The 27,321-nt window shown below is 39.1% G+C and overlaps 1 protein-coding gene across 1 annotated transcript in view; it reads left to right on the top strand.

Moving 5' to 3' along the window:
• Window positions 1–25,867, top strand: part of mlxip (MLX interacting protein) — an 84,949-nt gene extending 59,082 nt beyond the window's left edge. The window contains 8 exon segments of the mRNA XM_073065568.1: window positions 769–875; window positions 7,075–7,294; window positions 12,335–12,456; window positions 14,682–14,798; window positions 20,247–20,374; window positions 22,265–22,388; window positions 23,386–23,515; window positions 24,303–25,867. Coding sequence (XP_072921669.1) covers window positions 769–875; window positions 7,075–7,294; window positions 12,335–12,456; window positions 14,682–14,798; window positions 20,247–20,374; window positions 22,265–22,388; window positions 23,386–23,515; window positions 24,303–24,424 — 1,070 coding nt within the window. The 3' untranslated portion in view covers window positions 24,425–25,867.
• The last annotated feature ends 1,454 nt before the right edge of the window (window positions 25,868–27,321 follow it).

The raw sequence follows: 27,321 nt of genomic DNA, 5'->3' as shown, positions 1-27,321 counted from the left end.
TCATGTTGACCGCATCCACCTCTGCCTGCACTATTGCCAGCTGCCAAAGCTCCTTTAATGGCTGTCTCAAAATAATGATCTTTATTGGTTAGAAGGACATTGGAAGCAGGCAGGAAGATATGTTATCATATGTACCATGTACTACCTGAATTAGAATTTGGTGTCTTTCCTCTCAGTTCTAAGTCGAGCCTTGTTGGTTCAGAAACTACAGGTTTCATCTAAATTCTACATAACAGTTACAATGGTTTATTTTCCAATGTTTTTTCTTTCAGTTTATTGGTAGTAGTCACTTCAGTAGTTATAGATCTGAAGGAACATTTTGCAGTAACTGGATATGGAAATATTATTTCTAATTTATAAAAGTTCAGTGAAATCTAGAAAAAGCAACAATCAAAAACATTTCTGAGAAAATAGTTCTCTTTCTGAGTATTCATAACAAAACATTGAACTATAGTGTGTGTGTATGCATGTGTGTGTGTGTGTGTGTATATATAATATATGTAACATTTCATGTACAATTTTCGGTCCTGACTACATTTTGATCTTTTACATTTTCTTTCATGTTTAATAAATGACTTAGGCCTATAGCAGTGTTTTAGCATTTGACAGAAAAGCAAAGAGGAGAAACTTGTTTGAAAAGACTTGCCTGAATTTACAAGCAATCGTGTTAATTTTCAGATAGTAGTAGGGCCGAAAGTGTTGAACAGATTATTTTCCCACATAGTATAAATTAGGTTTAATGCTATATATATTTTTTTTCTTTTGCAGGCTCCAGTGCAGTACTTGTAACCCCAACTCATATAAAAGCTGAAGGTGTACTGACGTGTAGAGTTACCCAACCCAGTGTTGTTATCACACCAGCTGCCATTGCCACCGTAAGTTGCCTGTGGGATTTTATTTCTTCTGAATTGGATGGCTTAAAACAAGTTTAAGATGGTCCTATTTTAATTCTATAAATAATATTAAAAAACTAATCAAAAATAATTTACTTAGATAAATAATGGAACAAATTGCTCAGCAGAGAGAATTAATTTTGTCAACTCAGTCTGATGTACAGTAAAGCTCCCTCAGCAGTCAATCTCAGATCTGTGCAACTATGTGAAGTCGCACGTCTGTGTTTTTGTTAGATCTTTCCTTGAGATTATTATCTGTGGTGCAATGGGTGAATTAATTTTTCAAAATATTTTGACCTTGCCTCTGGTTTCTTTGCTGATTAATCTTAAACCTGTATGCTGATGGTTGTTTAGTTTTACAGTTGGAAATAAGTTGTTATTTTGGCACATCCAGAGAAAGAGACTGCAGTGGTAGTGGACAGTGTATCTGTTCCTTGCCTCTATTTATCCCATTGTAGCCATTCATCAATGGAGCACTTTCACTTGATCCCCACAACTCTCTTCTGCCAGACAGTCTACTTCTCTTGTCTCTCACCAAAGTCCTACTTTTCTTGTGCATTTCACTCAATCTCTTCTAAGCATTTGGTGATGTCTTCCCATCTTTTTTAAATGTAGAATTGAATGCAAAACACCTGGGAGCTAAGCAACACTTTGTGATTTTTGACAACACTTTAAAAACATGCTGTTGCTTATAAAATGTTTGCTCCTTTTTAACACACGAACGCACACATCTCTTTAGCCTTGGAACTGGATTTTGGCTATTGTTGGTGAGCTAAGTACATCCTGCTTTTTGCCCTAACAACAATTCAGGGATAAACAATTTACATTTCTTGCTTTAAAAGATTGCTATGTTGAACATTTCATTTAGGACAATGAAATGCAACCTCCTCCATAACTGGTCCTTTATCTCTCAGTTAAAATGCACTCCCACACTCAGAACGTGGAGTCAATAAACACAAAATCAGTTTTCCAGTAGCTGCTCTTAAAATCACCTATAGACTCAACTTCCTTCTCTTTAAAATTTGAATTTAACACCACTGTTAGGGCCTATTGCAACAGGAAATGGATGGTCTGTTTTCCCATTTGGCAGGTTTTCACCGGAGATGAAAGCAAATAGTTCAAAACATGGGTAATATATTTTCATGTGCAGTTTGAATTGAAATAATAAATGCAAATGGTATTTTGTAGCCTAGTTTGTAGGGATCTGTTCCTAACTCTCCTTGAAAGTTGTGCTGGTTGGTTTATATTGCTGTTTAATCCTCAAGAGCCATTTAGCCTATTATGTAATGATTAATGATTCAGATGATGGAATTGATGGCTTTGTGTGGATGATATGAAGATACATGGAGGGGCAGGTAGTTTTGAGGCCACAGAAGGACTCGACAGATTTGGAGAACGGACAAAGAAGTGGCAGATGGAATATATAATGTATGGTTGTATGATAAAAAAAATAAAAGCAAACACAATTTTCTAAAAGGAGAGAATATTCAAAAATCTTGCGGAGTAGACTTGATGGCCCAAATAGCCTGATTCTGCTTCTATCTCTTATGGCCTTACATGCTTCTTAGGGAAAATGAAAAACTAAAAATTCGCAATTCATCTGGCAATCGGCAACCCACAGGTTCTCTCCCTCCCTGGCAAGGGAGAGAGAGGTATCCCCCATTTTCACAGCGAGCAGGAGACATAACAACACGCTGGTTTACAATGCTAAAAAGTCAGTTTCATTGCTTTTTACAAGCTCTGCCTGAAGATTGCAAAGATGCAAGCAAAGGAGTCACCGCTTAGCACCATCTTAACTCCAGTTATCTTGAATGCTCTTTTATCTTCATTTTGGTTTGGTCTGTTCAAAATCTGCCATACTGTTGGAACTTGCAGAGAGAGGGGGATTTATTCTTTTTGAAAACAGGTGATCCTCCAATTTTCTACAACAAATTGGGTGAGCTGGTAAGGTAATATATTGCACCTGAGGAAAGTTAGCAACGTAATTAGAAAGAGGATGAATAGTGTTTCAGCCTTACAATTTTGGTTTATAATTTTTCTTTCTTTTTCAATCTTTTTATTAATATCAACATATTAAGATAACACAAATTGATACATAATTTGGGATTACAAAATTAAAAGTTAACATAGAAAGATATATAAACAATAGGTACAAATAATTAAGTCTCCCAAAATCATACATGATGCATATATAATGTGTACAAGACAAGAAAACTAGGTATAACAATATGAAAAAAAACAGAAAAAAAATTATACCCCAAACAAAACTAAAAAGAAACTACTCTAACAAGCTCACCACTAACTTAAAAAAAAGAGAAAGAAAAGAAACATGGGATGTTTATAATATCTGAGAAAAGAAAAAGAATCATAAGTGTCATCAACTCCGATCCTCTCTACATGTATATAATCAGAAGCAGAAAGACATAGGTTTGGAAAAAGGTCAAATTACATCATATGAAAATATTGAATAAATGGCCTCCAAGTCTTTTCAAATTTAATAAAAGGATCATATATGACGCTTCTAATTTTTTCCAAATTTAAACATGACATAGTTTGAGAAAGCCAATGAAATGTGGTAGGGGGATTAATCTCATTCCAATTCAACAAAATAGATCTTCTAGCCATTAATGTAAGAAATGCAATCACCCGACAAGCTGAAGAAGATAAATGAATTGACTCTATCATCGTTAAACCAAAAAATTGCGGTGATAGTGTGGGGTTGTAAATCAATACTCAATACCGTAGAAATAATATCAAAGATATCTTTCCAATATTTTTTCAAAGATGGACATGACCAAAACATATAAGTTAGTGAGGCTAACTCAGAATGACATCTGTCACATATAGGATTTATATGGGCATAAAAACGAGCTTATTTATCCTTGGACATATGAGCCCTGTGCACAACTTTAAACAGTATCAGCGAATGTTTGGAACATATAGAGGATGAATTAGCTAATTGAAGAATTGTTTCCCATTTCTCAATAGGAATAATAAACTTAAGTTCTCTTTCCCAATCATTCTTAATTTTATAAGAAACCTCTGAACATATTTTCATAATTATATTGTAAGCATTTGCTATTGCACCTTTCTGAAAAGGATTTAATTCTAAAATTTTCTCCAAAATACCCATAGAATCCAGATTTGGAAAGGTAGGAAGTACAGTGTTTAGGAAGTTCCTAATCTGTAAATATCTAAAAAAAAAAGGGATCTAGGCAAATTATATTTATTAGATAATTGTTCGAAAGACATGAAACAATTATCCAAAAATATATCGGAAAATCGTTGTATACCTTTAGATTTCCAAGCTAAGTGGGCTTGGTCCATAATAGAGGGATGAAAAAAGAAATTAGGTATAATAGGAATTGAAAACAAATTGATTCAACTCAAAGAATTTCCGAAATTGAAACCATATGCGTAGAGTGTATTTAACTATCGGATTGTCAATTTGTTTATGCAATTTAGAAAGCGCAAAGGGAAGAGAAGTCCCTAAAATAGAACCCAGTGAAAACCCTTGTACAGGCGACACGAGTGAATCTGCAGATGCTGGAAATAAATAAAAACACAAAATGCTGGCAGAACTCAGCATCTTGTACCCTTGTACAGATTTGGTTTCCAAATTTACCCAATGAGGACTGAACGATAAATCCAAATACCATAACCAACATTTCAAATATCAGATATTAATTGCCCAATAATAAAATCTAAAATTCAGCAATGCCAATCCACCTTCCTTTTTAGACTTATGTAAATATCTTTTACCTAACCTAGGATTTTTATTTTGCCATATACATGAAGACATTTTTGAATCAACATTATCAAAAAAGGATATGGTTTGTAATTTTTAGGAAATTGTTGACAGGTTTTGAAATCTTGTTATTTCACATGATGTTTTGTGGATGGCTCGAAAAAGCCCTACTTTGATATCATTTAAATATAGAAAATGAGACAGTAAAATATGAAAATAGTTGTGGGGGCCGAATAGTTTTTCAATGCTCTGCAGCTGCAAAGCACTAGTCCTAGAGGCACCTCACTAGTTGTCATCTGTCACACTCTAGAACTGCTGGTTGTAGTTCCCTCTTTTCTCACTGTCTCAATTTTAAATGGTAGGGTTACATTTGCCACTCTCCAAATTACAGGAGCTGTCCCATAGTCTTTAGAATTTCGGAAGATGACAACCAAAGAATAAGCTACTTTCTCTATTACTGGCTTTCAATCCCGTTAATTTCTTCACCGTGATTTTACTTAAACTCCTATTAATCTCTCCTTTTCAATACAGTTTTGATTCCCTAAAATACTGGGAAATTAGTGGTGCCATCTTCCATGAAAGTTCTTACTAGGAAATATTTAAAATCTGGATTGAGAGTTACTGGTGTCTATATATATATTTTTTTTAAAAACTTGTGGTACTCCCCAAGGTATTTAAAAAAAAATGTAATAGTTTTTTCCATTCTGCTCCAATCTGTACCAGAGAAAGGTAATTTTTCTGTTTCCTCAAATATGGTTAATTTGAAAAGAAACTGGTTTTATCACAATTTAACCACATAGGTGAAATTATTGCAGCTGCGGATGTATGTCAATCAAATGCTTTTGTGAAACGTGGTTTCACATCTTTGAAAAGGGAAGATTTAGAATAATTTAGAGGGTAGATTTCCCAAAACATGATGAGGAGGTTAGAACTGTCATGTGTTCCCTGAAATCTGAATCTAAAATACCCTAAAGACTGACCCTTTGGTAATGTTCAGTAGGTGGGGGAATTTGCAACTTTCAGTTTCTACTGAAACCAAAAATAGACTTGAGAGAAAAAAAAACTGCAGGTGCAGATTTAACACTTAGCTTAGAGGAAAGAGTTAGTCTTTTAGATATATTCCTAGCATTTGAGGACATTGACCCCTCGAGAATTGTCGCAAAAGACATAGAGGTTACAGTACCACATCTGTAGTAAGTTGGATAGCAGAATAGTTTAAAGCAGGGGTTCCAAGACTTTTTTAATGCCATGGACCAATATCATTAGGCAAAGAGTTTGTGGACTGCAGGTTGAACCCCTGGTTCAATAGACCAGTAATGTTTCTTAGTGCTCTGATGCTTAATCTTGTCTTCTCAGCTGGGGTTCCATTCTGCCCATGTCTCTGAACGAAAAATCTCATACAAATTATCCAAAATAAATTATAATAAAAGAGAGATAACTATCCTGCTAGCATGAGTTGCTAGCTTGCATACCACAATGCTCTGATGGACATTACCTATTCGTAGAATAATGGCACTAAATTTCAATATATTGTGTTTAATTTAATGTGTATTTGAATGCCAGTCCCTATTGCCTCTATTTTCATTTACATCCCATATGCCTATTTGAATATTTTACTCTTTTTATGTAATCTTAATCAATTGAATTATACTGTTCAATTTATTACAGTCCTTCCCTTTAAGCAAAGAACACAGATTGCAGCTAAAGAAAATCTCAATAAACAAATGGCCCTGGTAAGTTTTAAGTGAGTGCAAGTTATAGAGCCAAGTAAATTTTGATGGAGCACAAAGACCAGATAAGTTTAAAGAGAACATGGGAACTAGAGCCCTGATCAGTGGACGCCCACAAACCAGGAGCCAAGTGTGTAGGAGTACAAGAAGTCAGCATTTGATAAACTAGATGCCAAATGGTCAGAATTTTCATGTAGGAAGATAACAGATTGGCCGGTGGTGTAGTGGCATCAGCTCCAGACTTTAAAGTGAGTGGTCCTGGGTTTGACTCTGACCGGCTCCTTGCACACTTTCCACCTATGCTGGATGGAACATCGAGCTAGCAACTCAGCCTCGTAAAAACCAGACAACTGCTGAAAGAAACAGCAAGGTTACTGCCCGATGTGCACAAGGCATGGAGAGAATTAACATAGATAGCAGATTACTGAAGTTTTACGTACATCTATTTTGTACATCAAAAATGTAGGATTACTAATGGAAAATAATCATTGATTCCAAGTGCATTATTAATAAGGTAGTGTTGCTTAGTTATATGAATATTTATAAACAACCAGTGCAACAGGATTTTAATTGTTACGATGTCTAACAATCAGAAATCTGTAGAAAATATTGCTTTAACTTGGTCTATTTCAACATCTATTTTTAAGGCAGTATTATTGAGTTTTATATATATTTCAGCATCTTTTAATGCCTTGTCTTATAGGCCTCGGGTGTAACGGATTTCCATCACAGTATTTTAGTTGGCCCTGCACAACAGCCAGGAATGATGAGCACATCCCGACAGACTCCACAGCACAGGAAGTCAGCCATGCCCCATCTGTTTGCTGCAAGTGTGGTCCCGAGTACAGTTCGATTGCAGCCCAAAACGGAACAAATTACAGCTCCGTCCTCCAACAGGCAGGCACCTTCCCCCACACCTACAAGTAAGCAACTACCTGATTTTGGTTTTGAATGTTGCATTTTCGCAGTGATGTAGTTTAAAAGGAAAGTAAGGGAAGCAGAGGGAATTTAAGAAATTCAGTATTTGTCAATGCATTGAACATAGTTACACGTTTATTTGTGTACAGTTTTACATTCTCTGCAAAGTACATATATGTCACCATATACAACCCTGAGATTCATTTCTAATGGGCATACTCAACAAATCTACAACAGAATTAATGAAAGACCATCCATCTAGGCCGTTCAACCAGAGTGCAGAAGACAACAAACTCAGCAAATTCCAAAAGAAAATCAATAATATAAATAAATAAGCAATAAGTATCAAGAACATGACATGAAGAGTTCTTGAAAGTGAGTCCATAGATTGTGGGAACGTATCAATAATGTTACAGGTGAAGTTCAGTGAAGTTATTCCCTTTGTACAAGAGTTCGGAAGTAGTAACTGTTCCTGATTCTCCTAATTCTCTGCACACATTTCTTTACATTCCTATATTCACATGCTTTCTTTACTAAAACATGATCATGAGCACCCTTATGATGCATTGACCACATTAATTATCCAGAGTAATCATCCCCTCAAAGCTGATCAATAAGCTTCAAGACCTTAACCTCCTTGTGCAATTGGGTCCTTGATTTCCTCACTCGCAGACCCCAGTCAGTTTGAATTGGCAGCAATATCTCCTCCACAATTTCCATCAGCACAGATGTTCCACAAGGCTGTGTGCTTAGCTCCCTATACTTTTCACTTTGTACTTACGACTGTGAGGCTAAGCCCAGCTCCAGTGCCATATTTAAGTTTGCTGATGACACTGCTGTTGTTGTGGTAGCAAGTCAGCATATAGGAGGGAGATTGAAAATCTGGCTGAGTGTGCCTCAACAACCTCTCACTCAATGTCATCAAGACCAAAGAGCCGATTATTGATTCCAAGAAGAGGAAACCACAGGTCCATGAACCAGTTCTCTTTGGGGATCAGAGGTGGAGAGGGACAGCAACTTCAAATTCCTTGGTGTTATCATTTCAGAGAATCTGTCCTGGGCCCTGCAAATAAGTGCAATTACGAAGAAAGCACAGCAGTATTTCTACTTCCATAGAGTTTTGCAAAGATTTGGCATGATAGCTAAAATTTTGACTAACTTCTATAGATGTGTAGTAGTGGAGAGTATATTGACTGGTTGCATCACAGCATGGTATGGAAACACCAATGCCCTTAAATGGAAAATTCTGCAAAAAGTAGTGGATGTGGCCTAATCCATCACATGTTAAGCCCCCCTCCCCCATTATATGGAGTACTGTTGCAGGAAAGCTGCATCTGTCACCACTGAAGCTATGTACTCTTCTCACGGCTGCCATCAGGAAGAAGGTACAGGAGCCTTAGGACCCATAGCACTAGGTGCCTCATTTCCACGGATGCTGCCCGACCTGCTGAGTTCCTCCAGCTTTTACGTGTTGTACCAGGTTCAGGAACAGTTATTACCCCTCAACCATCAGGCTCTTGAACCAGTGTGGATAACTTCACTCACTTATCTTCACTTGCCCTATCACTGAACTGGTCCTCCAATCCAGGGACTAACTTTCTAGGATTCTTCATCACATGTTCTCGATGTTTATGATTATTATTAGTATTACTTTGCATTTACACAGTTTGTCCTCTTTTTACAGACTGTTTGCCTATCTTGCGTGTGGTCTTTCATTGATTTTGTTGTGTTTCCTGCATTTTCTTGTTCATTATATTTGGCCATTCTGATTGGACTGAATCATGTTGCCACTGCCTGGAGTTCTGAGCTCAGTGCAGACAGCTATTTAAAAGTATTAAAATTTAGTCTATCTTTTAATAGTAATGTATAACCATATATAACCATATAACAATCACAGCACGGAAATAGGCCATTCCGGCCCTCCTAGTCCGTGCCGAACTCTTAATCTCACCTAGTTCTACCTACCCGCACTCAGCCCATAACCCTCCACTCCTTTCCTGTCCATATACCTATCCAATTTTACCTTAAATGACACAACTGAACTGGCCTCTACTACTTCTACAGGAAGCTCATTCCACACAGCTATCACTCTCTGAGTAAAGAAATACCCCCTCGTGTTTCCCTTAAACTTTTGCCCCCTAACTCTCAAATCATGTCCTCTCGTTTGAATCTCCCCTACTCTCAATGGAAACAGCCTATTCACGTCAACTCTATCTATCCCTCTCAAAATTTTAAATACCTCGATCAAATCCCCCCTCAACCTTCTGCGCTCCAATGAATAGAGACCTAACTTGTTCAACCTTTCTCTGTGCTGAAACCCAGGTAACATCCTAGTAAATCGTCTCTGCACTCTCTCTAATTTATTGATATCTTTCCTATAATTCGGTGACCAGAACTGTACACAATATTACAAATTTGGCCTTACCAATGCCTTGTACAATTTTAACATTACCTCCCAACTTCTGTACTCAATGCTCTGATTTATAAAGACCAGCATTCCAAAAGCCTTCTTCACCACCCTATCTACATGAGACTCCACCTTCAGGGAACTATGCACTGTTATTCCTAGATCTCTCTGTTCCACTGCATTCCTCAATGCCCTACCATTTACCCTGTATGTTCTATTTGGATTATTCCTGCCAAAATGTAGAACCTCACACTTCTCAGCATTAAACTCCATCTGCCAACGTTCAGCCCATTCTTCTAACCGGCATAAATCTCCCTGCAAGCTTTGAAAGCCCACCTCATTATCCACAACACCTCCTACCTTAGTATCATCGGCATACTTACTAATCCAATTTACCACTCCATCATCCAGATCATTTATGTATATTACATACAACATTGGGCCCAAAACAGATCCCTGAGGCACCCCGCTAGTCACCGGCCTCCATCCCGATAAACAATTATCCACCACTACTCTCTGGCATCTCCCATCTAGCCACTGTTGAATCCATTTTATTACTCCAGCATTAATACCTAACGACTGAACCTTCTTAACTAACCTTTCATGTGGAACTTTGTCAAAGGCCTTGCTGAAGTCCATATAGACTACATCCACTGCCTTACCCTCGTCAACATTCCTCGTAACTTCTTCAAAAAATTCAATAAGGTTTGTCAAACATGACCTTCCACGCACAAATCCATGCTGGCTACTCCTAATCAGATCCTGTCTATCCAGATAATTATAAATACTATCTCTAAGAATACTTTCCATTAATTTACCCACCACTGATGTCAAACTGACAGGTCTATAATTGCCAGGCTTACTTCTAGAACCCTTTTTAAACAATGGAACCACATGAGCAATACGCCAATCCTCCGGCACAATCCCCGTTTCTAATGACATCTGAAAGATCTCCGTCAGAGCTCCTGCTATCTCTACACAAACTTCCCTCAAGGTCCTGGGGAATATCCTGTCAGGACCCGGAGATTTATCCACTTTTAAATTTCTTAAAAGCGCCAGTACTTCCACCTCTTTAATTGTCATAGGTTCCATAACTTCCTTACTTGTTTCCCACACCTTACCCAATTCAATACCCTTCTCCTTAGTGAATACCGAAGAGAAGAAATCGTTCAAAATCTCTCCCATCTCCCTCGGCTCCACACATAGCTGACCACCCTGATTCTCTAAGGGACCAATTTTATCCCTCACTATCCAAACTCGTATCTTCTTTTAGCTTTTCTAATCTCTTTCTTAAGATTCCTTTTACATTCTTTATATTCCTCGAGCAATTCCTTTACTCCATGCTGCCTATATCTATTGTAGACATCCCTCTTTTTCCGAACCAAGTTTCTAATATCCCTTGAAAACCATTTTTTTTGTTTGTAATTTGCAAACACAAAATAGTTAATTAAAAATTTAAGTTTATACCATGCTTTGCTTCCTTAAGTCTATGTCCTAAAAAGCCCATTAAAATGAATACTTAAAAAAAAATCAATGCCAGTTCCGACTTGCCACAGAATGTGAGTGGTTGCTGCCCAGCACAATGCTGCTGAATCCAGTGAGACTGAAGCCCATTGCTGTAGATTCTCATTGCCAAATCTATCACTTAGGCTTGGATGCCCATGTTTCACTGATATGCTGCATATGTCTGGAGATGGTCTCAGTTTGAAAAGCTTCACCGTAGTGGGTCCATTTTTGAATCAACAGACACAGCATAATTTAGATATTATGGTGCAGCTTCAGTAAGTTACCATTACCCTGAATTATCTATCCCCAGCTTTGGCATCAATTAAATCTGTGTGTCAGGTAGCTATCAGTGTTGATTATTTTAATGTACTGGCAGTCCCCGGGTTACGAATGAGTTCCGTTCCTGAGTCCGTCTTTAAGTTGGATTTGTACGTAAGTTGGAACAGGTAAATCTGATATTATTTAGCGTCAGTCAAACGTTTGTCTTAGTATATACGGAAAGCCGTGCATTTAAAACACTTAAAAAAAAATGTATTTCAATAATTAAACCACTGCATTGCTTAGTAATAGTTGTAGCTTTCATCCGGGCAGGGCCTTTCACATGCTCCATTATTCTCACTTTATCCTTTAAAATTGTTCTGATCGTTCACCAACTGTAGCTTTGTGCTTTTTCCAATGACCGATGACGTTTCAACTCTTTCCGATCGCTTTATTATTTCCACTTTATTTTCAATCGTGATCATTTTCCGTCAACAGAACAGAAACACTGCAGATTCAGCTGCAGTGATCTCCCCCCGGGTCTTAAAGTCCACTGCATTGAGACAGGTTAAATGGGACAAGTGGGGGTGGTGCTGACTGGAAAGGGGAGGGGTCAGGGTGAATCTTGCTAAGAAAAATTTAAGCCAAATACAAAGTTACACACTCAACACAGTGTCAAAGGCAACGACTTAAAATGGCGGACGGTGTTCTCCTTTCTCAGTTTGTAAGTACGAGTTGTTTGTTAAGTTGGACATTTGTAACTCGGGGACTGTCTGTATTAATAAAAATAGTACTGTTGTTAGATGTTACCATTATTTTTGTTGCGACAGTGTATTAGAACAATATACACATTTAATTTTAATTTTTTAATCAGATCGGGAGCGCCAGAATTCAGGTCAAGGGTCACCAGCATCATCAGAGAGAATTCCCAGCCCACAGTCTCCCATAAACAATTCTGCAATATCTAAACCAGAGCAGCCAGTTGTAGTGTTTAAGGTAAAAAAAAAGATTTTCCAAATATTTTTGTGATATTTTTCGAGTAGTTTTGTTTATTTCAAGTCTGTGCTTTAAGTCTTCCTTCCTCAATTTACATGTACTTGGCCTGATTTTGGGACACTGGCTCGAGGTCAGTCTGAAAGCCTCCAGATGCTGCTGTGTCTAGTTTACTGGATGTGAATCAGAAACTGTTAATTTGTCCATGTCTACGTTCAGGCTTCTTGTCTTTGCCACTGCAGGACTATTTTAGGAACATTTGTGTTCAGGAAGTAATCAGCAGGCAATAATTAAAACTAACTATGAAGTTTAAACTGGTTTATAAGAATGTCTTTATATTGGTGCACTATAAAGAAAATAAGGTAATTTTCTGATCTTTATTTGGATTTTCTTGCTCCTTTCTGCACAGACCAGAGACATTGAGAATTAGAGAATAATGTACCCAAAATGAATGTGCTTTTGGCTTCTACTTTGTAGATTCCAATGGGTGGTTGCAGCAGAAAAGTATGTAAATCAGGAAGCATTCCTAAATGAAAGTAGTTAACACACAAAATACTGAAGGTATTGCTTGGTGCATGTCACTGACCCTAGATATCTTAACTGTATCTCAAAAGGAACTGAATCCTGAAATTAAGGAATTCTTTAGTATTTAATTTGCCACAGACTTGAACCCAAGAACGAAGTTCTTCTTCATCATTATCAGGCAGACTGCCATGAATTAGTTACTATCTTAGCTGGTTAACTGGACTGATGGCCCAATCTTTTGATAACCTGACGGTGCCTTGTTATGTAGCGTCACTCGTGTGTTACTTGTTATGTTTCTGGAAAGTATTCAACTCCATGACAAAGCAGTCATTAAGTGTGCTACTCCTTCTGCATTCCTGCAGTCTTCGAGAAGCTTTTCAATAATTTTCCAACTAATTACATTCTGTTTATCTCTTTCTTGAAATACTGATCTAGTTGGCATTCCACTAGTGATCTTTGTCTAATTGCTTTGGTGTTTGGGTGGAGAGTTGCATTGAGAAACTCAGTGGCTTGGTTTTAATGTAAGTGCAAAAACTAAACAATTAACACAATAATTTGTGAGAGACTTAAATATCTGGAGTAAAATGAACCAATGAGGAAAAATATAGGTCATGGCCAAGATCCCCTTATCGTTTCCTTGTATATCCTGCTTTTTGGAAAACTTTAGATGCCCATGATAAGTTTGCACTTTACATCAGCTTTACCAGATGATTGAATGTCAGGAAGTGGATATACTGTACTGTGCAAAAGGGCTATGTATAGTGAGGGTTCTAAGACTTTTGCAAAGTACTATAGTAATTTTATGTATTGCACTGTATGGCTGCCGCAAAAAAAAAACCCCAAATTTCGTGACGTGAGTGATTATAAACCTGATTCTGATATGGGTCTCTGTTGTGGACTGAGAATGGGAAGGGGCAGGGAGAGGGGAATCATGTTTGGGGAAAGGGGAAGGGGAGGTTAGGGAGTGGGAAGCACCAAGAAGACAATCTAATGATCAATAATAAGGGTTTCGGCCAGAAACGTCAATGGTTTATTCTTTTCCTGTAGATGCTGCCTGACCTACTGAGTTTTGTGTGTGTTGCTTGGATTTCCAGCGTCTGTAGATTTTCTTGTGTTCGTAATCAATAAACCAGTTGTTTGGAATCAAATAACTTTGCCTGGTGTCTCAGTGCAGTACTCTGCAACCTGTCCAAAAAACCCCTGCCCCCCCCCCCCCCGAGGGAGCCCCACCCTTTCCTTTCCGAAAATCCTTCACTCTCTCCAGATTTACAAACTCGCTGACCTCTCCACGTTGACCATTAACTGAGGGGTGTGTGGACCCCAGGTTAGGAACCCCTGCTCTATACCTCGACTGACCTGCCCTGCCATCATAATTTTATGATCTCTGTAAGGTCACCCCTTAGCTTCCTACTTTGTAGTGAAAATAAATAACATTATAACTACAGGCCTCCATCCCAGGCAACGTCCTAGAATCTCTTCCGCACTCTTTCCTATCGTTTCCACATCCTCCTCATATATGTTGATCAGATATGTACATATACACATTTTGGGTTTGGGAGGTGCTGTAAAGAACCCTTGTCAAGTTGCAAGTATGCTTTGAAGAAATCTGGTTTTTCCCTTTGTTTTCACCTATATTGTTTTAGTCTCATGAGCATTAGTTAATATAGTTGTAATAAAATAATATTGCTTTATTTTTACATTAGAGTCGAAGAATGACCCATATTTCTGCAGAACAGAAAAGACGATTTAACATCAAAATGGGTTTTGATACTCTTCATAACCTTGTGACCACTTTAAAATGTCAGTCCAACATAAAGCCGGTAAGCTGGTTGACTATTTCATCTCTTTCTTCAACTGTTTATCAGGGGATAGACAAAAGCAAACAGCCAGCAGTGCTCAGCAAATCAGAGAACTTCTGAGAGTTGAAAACTGTTAGTATTCAGGTCACTGATCTCTTCTGGCTCAGTGGATGAGAAATATTGGCTTAAAAGGCAGTTTGCGTCTATTAAAAACTTTATTACTGATTATGTCTGGATCTATTTTTATGGCACAGGAGCAGCAAAATGTAGCAGGTTGATCCTCTTTTGGGGTAATGGCAGTTTGTATTGAATTGAGTTGAATTTCGGTTTATTGTCATTTAGAAACCACAATTGCAATGCAGTTTAAAAAATGAAACAACGTTCCTTCAAAAAGACATCACAAAAGCACACGACAAAACAGACTACACCAGAAAATCCACATAAAGTTTGGCAATCCCCAAATCCAGAGTCTGGAGAGGCTGCTGCGTATCAATATCGCGCTACCATCTTAGCGCGTTCCCCAGAAAGGAGCTCCAAAACCACCAGACGAAACAAGACTACCCAGACACACCAAGTCAGGAGACCAACTCTACCACCCAACAAACCAGAAACTAAAGCTACAAGACCTACACAAAACCACATAGTTACAACAGTGCAAACAATACCATAATTGTTAAAAAAAACAGACCATGGGCACAGTAAAAATAGTCCAAAGATGTTAAAAGACTATAAGTTCAAAAGAAACCACCACACAGTTTCCACACGTCCTCAGGGTCCTGATAGACTTGTCATCCCACGCAGGCAGCAGAAGGGAATACCCCCGCTATGGACTTCCACGGCACCGCCCAACTCAGCCTCGCAGACGCAGCACACAATGAAAGTGCCCTGACCGCAGCGGACTCCGAGTCTGTCCAATCTCCGAGCCTCAGGCACAGCCTCTCTGAGCACCGTCCTCTGCCGAGCGCACTACGACGCCCCCGTCACCGGCCACTGGCAACGCGACCCCGAGGACCGGGGGCCTGTTCTTCCCAGCAGAGACCCGGACCTCACAGCAGCAGCAGCAACGAAGAAGGCCTTCCTGGAGATTTCCAGATGTTCCTCCGTGCTCCCACGTCTGTTTTTCATCAGATTAAGATTGTGCATGGCTCCCCGTTTGACAAATAACAGATACCATCTCTGGAGAGGCCGCTGCAAACTGCGCCGTGCCGTCATCTCTGTACCTTGCAGGCTGGAATGAGAAACAAATGGCTCAACAATTGAATCCACATGTAGGAATCACAAGCACTGAACACTGCTTTCTGTCTTTGTTAATAATTCCAATTCTTTTGCTAGGAATTCAAAATGGGGGACTCAAACTAAACAGTATGGTGAAGACACAGATCCTACTTACTGCTTTACTCTCCCTGGTCTCGTCAAATTGGTTAACATCTCTTTTTTTTTTAGTTTACCTGGGATTATTAAAGGTGGAGGTTCTTTACGTTTCTTTTAACAAATGCATTTTGAGAAACTGCTTGGATTTAAGGGTCTTTTGTAAATCAGGAAGCGTCCTTTCTAAACATATAGTTTGAGAGTTGGATTTAGATCTGAGCAATCGTAAGAACTATACTGGCCAAATTTGGCTCAGAGACAACACATACCCAGTTATGAAAATGTAACTGGATAATTATTAAGAAATGTATGATTGAGGTAAAATCTGTGATGAATAATCAAAATGGCAGATTTTGTGCAGCTCAGATTTTGTTAATTGGGTCTATGATTTCAAACATAAAGTGAATCACAGAATGCGTTAAGTTTTTAATCTTTTTTTCTATATGCACGACGGGCCTATGCAAGAAAGTAGAATGCACATAGATAACATCAATTACAACTATTGGTTGTCCGGCAGAATTGAATTATAGCAATGTAACATTCACGGCAGACTACACTTGCATTATTTATAGGGATTATCAGTTACCTGGAGGTAAGATCTGGATTTAATATCACTTTCGTTTGATAATTGTGATGGAGCCTCCAGCACGTCACAATTAGGGAGAGAGAGTTGAAGGCAAGAAACACTTATCAGAGGAATTGACAGAAATTTCCAATTTAGAGTGTCTGACCAACTTCCACTCAACTCCCACCACCATATCCCATCTCTGGTTAACAATGCCTGCAAAGGTCTTCTCCGGTTAAGAGCCTCTGGGGGTGAAGTGAATTGAATTGACTTTATTTCTTACATCCTTCACATACACGAGGAGTAAAAATCTTTACGTTACGTCTCTATCTAAATGTGCAATGCGCAATTTATAGTAATTTGTAATAAATAGCATGTACAACAGGACAGTCAATATAGCATAGAAATTCAGTTGTATCAGTGTGAATTAGTCAGTCTGATGGCCTGGTGGAAGAAGCTGTCCCCGGTGCCTTTTGGTCCTGGCTTTAATGTTGTAATGCCATTTCCAGATGGTAGCAGCTGGAACAGTTTGTGGTTGGGGTGACTTGGGTCCCCAGTGATCCTTTGGGACTTTTCTGTATCTGTCACTGTAAATGTCCTGAATAGTGGGAAGTTCACATCTACAGATGCGCTGGGCTGTCCGCACCGCTCTCTGCAGAGTCCTGCGATTGAGGGAAGTACAGTTCCCATACCAGGCATTGTCAGCAAAATATGGGCTTCTCATGTGTTGCTTTACAATTCTTTATGAATCTGGATCCCTTTATGAACAGCCGTAAGTATGAATGGTGGACTGTCATTCACGGTCAACTAGAAGGAAATCTCACACGGCAAACTTTGTGGAGCTGACTCCCTAAGTTGGACTTGGACTCTGGAAGTGCTTTCCCCTTTATCCTGCATTTTTTTTTCTGCTTTTCTATTTGTTCCTCATCCTGGAGAGCACAATTATAGTCATTGCTATGGGGTAACAAGGAACTTACTGCAGAGTGCCATGGTAATTCACCTGCAGTACTCCTGCATAGCTGCCTGCATGCTACATAATATGGCCATCGTGGTGGTATGGATTAGCAAGGGGCAGTGCCTTGTGTTAGGTGGAAGGACAGGCCCTCTCAGTCCAGGTTGATCGCTACTTCATTGAAGAATCCTGCTCCAATAGTGTACTTGGACATTTATTTGGAAGTTATCATCAGGCCCTCCTGCTACTAGAAAATTCCAACTGATTAAGTGGAAGTCTCTCTATTTCCCGCCAGTGCTATTGCCTATTATCGTTTGCTGTTCTGCCACCGTACAACTCCCCACCAACCCCCGCGATACCTTCTTAAATGTCTTGGGAGTCAGCATTGTTCAGGAGTTACATTCTCGTTTGGAAATGTACTGTGCCATTTTCCCTTTGTCCGTTCACTATTTTAGATCGGCTTGCAATTTTCGTTTTTGGTGATCATGATCTGTGCATGACAAGTGGGATATAAAGGGGCTTCAGTACCACCTTCTGTTCCAAATATTGTTATCAAGTTTTGACTTTACAACTGAGCCAGCCCCTTTAAACTCTGAAGAAAAATTACTAACCTAAATTTTTATACTGGCACTGTTCATGTGCTGCCATTCCTCTACCACTGATAATCTCGATATACCCCTTCCATAGAACGCACAAAAGTCAGGACCAAACCAAATCTACATGGCTAGTAGTGATTAGCATAACGCTATTCAGCACCAGTGACGCAGGTTCAATGCCTGCCACTATCTGTAAGGAGTTTGCACATTCTGACAGAATGGGTTTCCCCCAGGTGCTCCAGTTCCCTCCCACATCCGAAAGACATACCAGTTGGTAGGTTAATCGGTCACATGGGTGTGATTGGGCAGCACAGGCTTGGTGGGCAGAAGGGCTTGTTACCGTGCTGTGTCGCTAAATACATAAAAATAAACAGCTAATATCACTTTGAGTATTAAGATGATACACTTGTTGACTAATCGCCTCTGCAGTCCTGTTGTCTTGACTTGGTATTTCAATTCAATACTGTCATGCAGAGAGAGAGAGAAAACACCTGATTTATGTCACTTGCCTGTGACGAGGATCAACTGCCTTCGATTCCACTAGAGGATATATTGTAGTCATACTGGTGTACCTTCGAACCCCTGTTGTAACCATCTTTAGCGACTGACAGATTGGGGTGTCCCCTATCAGACACAGGGGTGTCCCCTATCAGTGATTAGTCAGCGTTACATCAGCACAGAAACTTGTGCTTCTGCCCAATTCATTCATGCTGGCCAAAGTGTCTTCCTGAGCTAGTCCCATTCACTGATATCTCTTTAAAACTTTACTATCCACTAACTTGCCCAAATATCTTTTAAGAGTTGTAATTGTAACGGCTTCCATTACCTTCTCTGGCAGTTTGTCCCGTAGTACTCACCAGCTTCCATGTGGAAAAACTTGGCTCCTCAGGTCTCCTCTAACCTTAAACCAATGTCCTCTACTTACAGACTCCCCTAGCATGGGATGAAAACAGTGACCATTATCTTATCTGTGCCCCTCATGGCGCCATGACCTCTCTGAAGATGATCCTCAAACTTCCTTTGCTCCAGGGAAAACAGTCTCAGCCTAGCCAGTCTCTCCTTGTGATTCAGGCCCTCCACTCCCTGCAACATCCTTGTGAATATTTTCTGGATCCTTCTCGAGTGTAATCGCTTCCTTCCTACAGTGTGGGAGTTTGATGGATTGCTGCAGGCACTGGTCAGATCTGCTGATATTAATTCTGATCTGGGTCCCACATTCCTGTCTTTAGGGATGAGTGCCCAGGGTCTGTGTAAAGAGCTAGGTAATAGTTACACCAGGACATCCCATGCTACTTGGCAACACCTACTGAACTTTGGCAAGCCAGACAAATTGCCAGGTGTGTCAGTGTTCATTCTCACTAGCCTGAAGTGTATTATTGAAGCCCGGGGCAGTACTGGCTTGTGACTTCACCTTCAACAAAATTGGCACACTAGCTACAATTACAACTTTCCACACTTGCCTGGCTGTACTTACAGCTGGTTTGTCTACCATTGTCGGCAACACATAGGGATCTCAGAAGGTGTATGATAGAGCAATGTGCAATAATGCAAAGTCTTCCTTCCTTGAATCTGCCAGTATGCTTCTTGTTCAGCCCAAGTTGCTTGTCATTTTCCTGGCTTAGTTGGATTTCGTACTTCTTTCTTTAATAATCAGTGTTGGTTAGATTCGGCCGGTAGATGTTTTGCACTTGGGAGCGAACGGTGTGCTCGCACGTGGTGTGTACACAAAAGGCATACTCTGTATTTGGACGGGTGTGCCTTTCTTAGCATTTGATTGTGAAGAGTTTCCAGCTCTAGTGATTCAAATAAAGGTAGCAAAGATATTTTTTAATGCAAGCTTTTCTTATTTCCTGCATTCTGCTAAACTGGATAGGAGAACACGGAAAGTAAAAAGAACGGGTTTAAAAAGAGGAAACTCAGAAAATTCCCGGAATTTATGTTAATTCATCTTGTATTTTCACTGAAAACATTTGTATTCTTTCTTGTAGATTAGCAATGCGGTCACACTGCAGAAGACAGTGGAATACATTGCAAAGCTGCAGCAGGAGAGGGCGCAGTTGCAAGATGAAGCAAAACGTCTCAGGGAGGAGATTGAAGAGCTTAATATTGCAATCAGGTAGGTAAACGGTGGTGGTTGTTCATTAAAAAAAAATCTATTGGTCTAGTACGGCACTCGAGCATGGTTTTAATGACTGCTTTCTTGATTACTACTCCATGGAATATAATTACAATATGACATATTGTAGTAGATATCTCACTAAATACTTGCTTTCAAACATCAGGTTAAATGGAGTTTAAACAGAATAAAGTATTCCTGTAATTCCTGTAATACCCCCATCCCTATCTATTATTTTAGTCTGGTTCTTTTTCTCTCTCTTTTTTCCCCCCTCACTATAATCTCCCCCAAGCCCTACCTTTCTTTCTCTTTTATTTCCCATAATTCTCCACCTTCCCCCTAGCCCATTTCCCTCCAGCCTATCACTTCCCAGCTCTCTACTTTATCCCTCCCCCCACTTCTTATCCCCCCCCCGACCATCCCATGTTACTTCACTCCTGATGAAGGGTTTCGGTCCGAAACGTTGTCACTACCTCCCCCCATAGATGCTGTCTGGCCTGCTGAGTTCTGCCAGCATTTTGTGTTTTTATTTATTTCCAGCATCTGCAGATTCACTCGTATTCCTGTAATTCCTTTTGTTTGGATTTATTGCTCTGCTCATTTTAATACATCTGTCTAGCTCTGCTGTCATCAGCCAAAACTATTCACTTTTTCATGTCAACTTGAGAACCAAAAAATATTTGCGTCCAACTCTACTTCCAACTCCATTTTATTGAAAACCACCCTTCCCTGTTTATTACAAGGGCAAGGCTTTCATTTATCACCACCCAGTTGACCACACTGGAGCTGTCCCCAGCCCACAGGTCCAAACTTCCATTCCATTTTCATTCCTAGTCCTGAATCCTCTGTTTGGTTAGGACTAATCCTGACCTAGTTCCCACAAAACTGTTCAAGGCCAACTTCCTTTACTACCCCGTGTTGGCTGATATTGTAGTCAAATGTGTCCATTATTATTGTCTCTCCTTGAAATCTTCTGTTATCTCCCTTTCTCTTAAAACAAATCCATTCTATAAATTGCCACTTCATCTTCAGTGTTCCTTTCCTCTCCAAATACTTTGTGCATGAGCTTCCCTTTGTGTTATAACTTTTCTGATTCTTTTCTAATTGTGTTTTCGTAAGGTTTAGGGTAAAGTGTACAAGATCTGAGGAATTTTTTTCATGCAGAGGATGGTTGGAGTAAGGAATGCACTATGTGATTGGGTGTCAATACTTAAGTGCAGACGAGCACTTGAATCGCCAAAGCATAGAAGGCTGTGGGCGAAGGTCTGCTATTTAGGAAGAGTTATAGATAGGTATTCGAGGTCATGTGGACACGTGAGCTGAAAGGCCTGTTTCTGGTGGTAAATGCAAAACAGCAGCTCTGTCTAGCAAACTCCTACTCATTCTCTCTTTATGTGAAGAAACTTAATTGTAAGTGTGGTAAACTTGAACTCTTGTCCAGAGGTTTGGAAGAAACAGTTACACCTGTTGCATGTAGCTTGCATAATCTAACTTCACTGATACTTTGTGTGTTGATGCCTGTCTGTTCTCTGTCCTGTCATCTTATAACATGTTGGCTTCTTTGGTATTTCTCCAAAGTAAAAATCAAGTTCAGCTGAGGTATTCAGATATACTCCATAGAGCTGATATTATAATGATAAGGGCGTGGAAACCACATTGAATGATTCATGTATTGAGATTAAGGCTTCCTCTTCATCTCTATCTACTATTCAACTGTACAGATTAAAGATCCATCGTAGGCCTTTCCTGGTTTATGTTGCTTATTTATTTGCTTCATAAACATTCCAAAGAGGGTACCCAGCAGTTTAGACAGTATATGTGTTACAATAGAAATTGGTTAAGGTCGTAATCTTAACCCAATAATTGATAGTAATCTGTAATGTTTTTCAGTATCTGTCAACAGCAGCTTCCTGCTACTGGTGTTCCAGTAACACAGCAACGGTCTGATCACATGCGGGAAATGTTCGATGAGTATGTCAAATCAAGAACACATCAGAACTGGAAGTTCTGGATTGTATCCTTTTTAATGCTGCAAATTAACGGATTTTTTTTTGTGTGTGTGTGTTTCATGGGGTAGAGTTTCCAGTGAGCTGTCAATCAAGCCTTAGGCTGCAGTGTCACCTGTTGGCAGCCACCCGGGGGAGGTGGCGGAGTTGGGCACTCCACCAGAGCGCTGGAGATGGTGTGGTGCAGCCTCCACGCAGGAGTCGCTGCTGCCCCCCAGTGTTCATTTGACAGAAGACAAGCTATATTGTGCTTAACAGCAGACTGCTGCAACAGTCGTGGACATGGGGGCTTGGAGTATATTTTTGTTTTGTATGACTGTACTTTACTGCTATCTCATACAGTGTATGTGCTTGTACTGTGTGTGACTGTTGATGCTGTTATTTGTACTTTGGCCCCAGAGTGACGCTGTTTTGTTTAGCTGCATTTATGTATGGTTGAATGACAGCTAAACTTGAACTTGATCCAAAATTAGGCAAATCATGATAAAAGAATGAAAATTTTTGAGCATAAGTTTCATCCAAGACAAATGAATTACTATAATTTTTTACAATGGTTTTGCTGGACTTGGAACCAGACATGTAAATAACTTTGCGTTTTTGTCTTTCTGCGTTTCTAGCCGTTAAACAGCTCTTCAAAAGAAGCATTCCTTTTGGGTTCACAACCCTACAGGACACCTTAAAAGTGTTTGAACATTGAAGGGTGTACCTTTCCTCCTTCCAGCTTTCAGCCTCGTGTACATGACTCCCAGTTATAGACAACCTGACGTCATTTTTGATGTGCTCGTTGGCCCACTACCTTATCTTACTCTGTCTCCGCCACCCTGATGTCAGCAGTCAGCTAAGTGCTACAGATTTGCTTGTAGTACTGTATATGGCTGATTGCAAGAACGTTCCAGCTAGTGCAGTTGATTATAGAAGTAAAGAATTCATTGAATGAAGTTAATGAGTTTTTTATTGTTTAGTGACTGTAAAATTAAAAACGGTGACCCTTAACTCACAATTCAGTTCAGCATAATTATTAAGCCTTTGTTTGACTCTTTCAATACCATGGTTACAAGTACAAGTGTAGATGATTTATGCAAGTCAACGCTTTCCTGGGTGGATCAGCATTGCTCTCTACCGGTTCTTCGACCAAGTAAGTCAGCTGCCAGAGTTGAAGAGCTGATGTAAGCTGTGCCGTGATTTTTTTCCTGGTCTGAGAATGGAAGAACTGAGTTATAAAGAGTAAGAGCAGCACTAGAATGGCAGACAGCAACGATCTCCGATTAGAGAGCATGAGCCATTTGCCCTTGATGTTCGACAGCATTATTCTTGCTAAATATCCCTCCGTGATTATCCTGGGGAGGGAGTAGGTGAAGGGAGGCACCATTCACCAGGCATATGATTTGACTAGTTGTAGAAACCATTAATGTGGCCATAGAAACACATTAATAAGCTAGGCGGAATACACGCAGAATGCTAGTCAGAGATGTGATGCAGCAGTCTGGACTTCAGCAGCAAAGAGATGTGACCATAAACTGGACATAATTTGATTAAATATTTTGGCCTTTAAGATTTATAGAAAATGCAGGGAAATTGAGTAAGGATTATTGCAGTAATACTTATGAAACTGGATTTGTCTGTTGAAAAGATACAGTCAAAACTACAGCAGATTTTTTTTTGTTGATCAAATTGTTTGATATACTTGCTCTGTATATGCAGATAGATGTGGATTTGTTGTTTTATTTAAACATTGTCATAAGAATGTGACTGATCTGTTATCTTTGCTTGTTTCTGTCTACATTATTCATGTCTGGGAAGCTTGTAGTTATTTCATTCCTTGCAAAGGAAGTCTTGAATTGACGTTTTGTTATGCAGTTGAGTGATTGTTACAGGTTTGAGAAATAATAAATCTAACTGCAGTTTCCTTTTATTTGATTTAGTGGTTCTGAACACACTTCGTCATCTTAGTACCACCACATCCATTTTGACCGATCCATCACTGATACCTGAACAAGCAATTCAAGCTGTCAGTCAAGTCAGTAAGAGCAGTGGGGAATCATAGCACCTGCTCCTGGTGGCATCCCTGTGAAATGTGGAAGTCTCATGGTTGAAGATGGTCCTTCTGGAACGAGCAGAATGACATGATGTTTTTCATCCCCCTCTTCCTCTCTGTGACTTTTGCACTTTAAAGATTTTTAAAGCTGTGATCTGGAAATTTGGGCAACTTAAAGTTTACTACTGGGTCTTAAACACTTGTTCTTCATTAAGCTTTCTGATTTAACAATAATAATTAACCGCTAAAGATAAATTCCATAATCAGTGAACCCAATATTACCTATAAGTGTTGATATCTGCATGCTAGAATTCCTGTTTGATACATTACAGTTTCTTTTATCACAAGCAATATTTAGTCTTTTTTTCCTGCACTTAACAGAAAGTATTGGTGTAATTCAGCAGCCTGTGTCGCTTATAGTTCATGGGTAAGGAAGAAGAGAGGAGAAATGTTGAGTACTTTGTGAATAATGTATGCCTGCTACTTCTAGCATTATTGATAGTGAAATTTAAGGATAGGCTTAATTATTATTCTCTGCTTATTCGTTTGTTTCTAAAATTTTGATTATGAATACTTACTTCAATTTTTAACTTCAAAGCTTCACTTCCTTGCAGTTGATTTTACTTTCCCTTTTATTAAAATGAGCATAGGAATGCATTCTCCTAAAGAAAAACCAGAAGGTTTGTCTGTTGATAATTCAACATCCCTCTTCTGTCCATTGGTCTCATGATCAAGAAAAAAGTAACACTCAGGTACATATAAACTGCAAATGCTATAAATAGCAATAAAATGTTGTTTGTAGTAAATTAAAGCTTCAAGTTATAAAATCAGTCAATGTAGGTCTTTGTAAATTGCTCTTCAAATAATTAATGTGTAATTTATTTAAGGGAAATCACCTCAAGGGTGATATTTTTTGCATACTTCCAACAATTTGTTTTGAAACTCCAATGCCTCAGTCCTATCCTTTTGATTTTTTCTTAGCAAGCTTTCTGTAAAACATGAAGATTGTACTTTAAAAACCAAAGACAATACTTAGTTGGTGTAAAAGCGGATGTTTTTGCATTCTACCAGTGGACTGGCATGAATAACATTGAATAGGTAATGTGTCATAATGGTCGGTGCATGGATTCTCTTGTGAAAGGATAAGCAAGCACATTTGTTAGAACAGTTACGTTGTTGCCTAAAGAAAAAAGATCTCTGCAGAAAATTAAATTGTTTTGTAATGATGTGACAGACAACTTTAATTCTGTTGTGATTATATGGGGCTACAGAAAATCAAGTGATATTCAATGTAGATTCTGTAAACAATTTGTGCAAAATCTGAAACTTGATTGGTGTACATAATTGTTTTAGGGTTCCAGACCTACCGACAGATTGTTCTATTTAGAACCATGATGTATTAAAGCTTCATTTATATTTTATAAAATAAAATAGAAACCATTTGACCTTTTATTTTACGTGATCATTTCATTAAATCTACATATGCTTACTTTGGATGCTGGATTTTTCATAAAGGCTTATGCTTTAAAACATTCTCTTTGCAAGCCTTGGAAGATCTTGAAGTGGTTGTGTTGACCAATGTTAGCCAAGCTATTTGTACATTGCTGCATTGAGTTGGACGATTCCAGTCAGGCAGTGGTGTGTTATGTTCAGAGTGCTCTGGTGATGGGTTAAAGGCAGAAAAAATAAACATGGTGTTTTTGCATTGGGCCCAATTCCCACTCCTTTAAGGGTTTGTATGTTGAGTAACAACATGGATCTTGCATACTCTGTACCCAGACTCGTACACGGGGAATGGTTGTGTAAGGTGGGTGTCAAAGTTAACTGCTGTTGTGAAACAGTGTCCCGACATTGCCTATGGGGGAGTTAAAAACACTAAATATAGCCTTAAAATTATTGAAAACTGGAAGCCCTTTGTTGCATCTTAGAAGAAGGCTCTTCAGACCGTTTATACTTCTTATAGGCTGTCTGAAAGAGCTAATCCATTATTCGTGTTCCCCTGAACTTTCCCTATGCAACTTTTCCCCTTTCAGTAATTTATTCAATTTCCTATTAGAAGTTGTTGTTAAATCTGTTTCCATGATTCTTTCAAAGGTATTTAATCATGTTCTTTGCAATTTGCTGCATTATAAAGTTTTCTCTCATGTTGCCTTTTGCTAATTACCTAAGTCTTTGCCTTCTGTTTATTGACCAGCAGAAACTCTTCTTGTTTAGTCAGAAACTTTCAGCATTATATACAAGGAGATGGTGGTGGACTTTAGGAGATCTAGGCCTCATATGGAGCCAGTGATCATTAATGGAGAATGTGTGGAGCAGGTTAAGACCTACAAGTATCTGGGAGTACAGTTAGACGAGAAGCTAGACTGGACTGCCAACACAGATGCCTTGTGCAGGAAGGCACAGAGTCGACTGTACTTCCTAAGAAGGTTGGCGTCATTCAATGTCTGTAGTGAGATGCTGAAGATGTTCTATAGGTCAGTTGTGGAGAGCGCCCTCTTCTTTGTGGTGGCGTGTTGGGGAGGAAGTATTAAGAAGAGGGACGCCTCACGTCTTAATAAGCTGGTAAGGAAGGCAAAGTACTGGAGGGTTTAACATCGGTAGCTGAGCGAAGGGCGCTGAGTAGGCTACGGTCAATTATGGATAACTCTGAACATCCTCTACATAGCACCATCCAGAGACAGAGAAGCAGTTTCAGCGACAGGTTACTATCGATGCAATGCTCCTCAGACAGGATGAAGAGGTCAATACTCCCCAGTGCCATTAGGCTTTACAATTCTTAAGAACTTTTTAAAAGCTATTATTAATGCTTTTTGAGATAGTGATTTAGATGCATATCATATTTTTTACTGAGTTAAGTATTGTATGTAATTAGTTTTGCTACAACAAGTGTATGGGACATTGGAAAA

This window comes from Hemitrygon akajei, chromosome 14 (genome assembly GCF_048418815.1).
Source record: "Hemitrygon akajei chromosome 14, sHemAka1.3, whole genome shotgun sequence".
Taxonomy (NCBI): domain Eukaryota; kingdom Metazoa; phylum Chordata; class Chondrichthyes; order Myliobatiformes; family Dasyatidae; genus Hemitrygon; species Hemitrygon akajei.
This window is presented reverse-complemented; position numbering and strand designations above follow the sequence as displayed.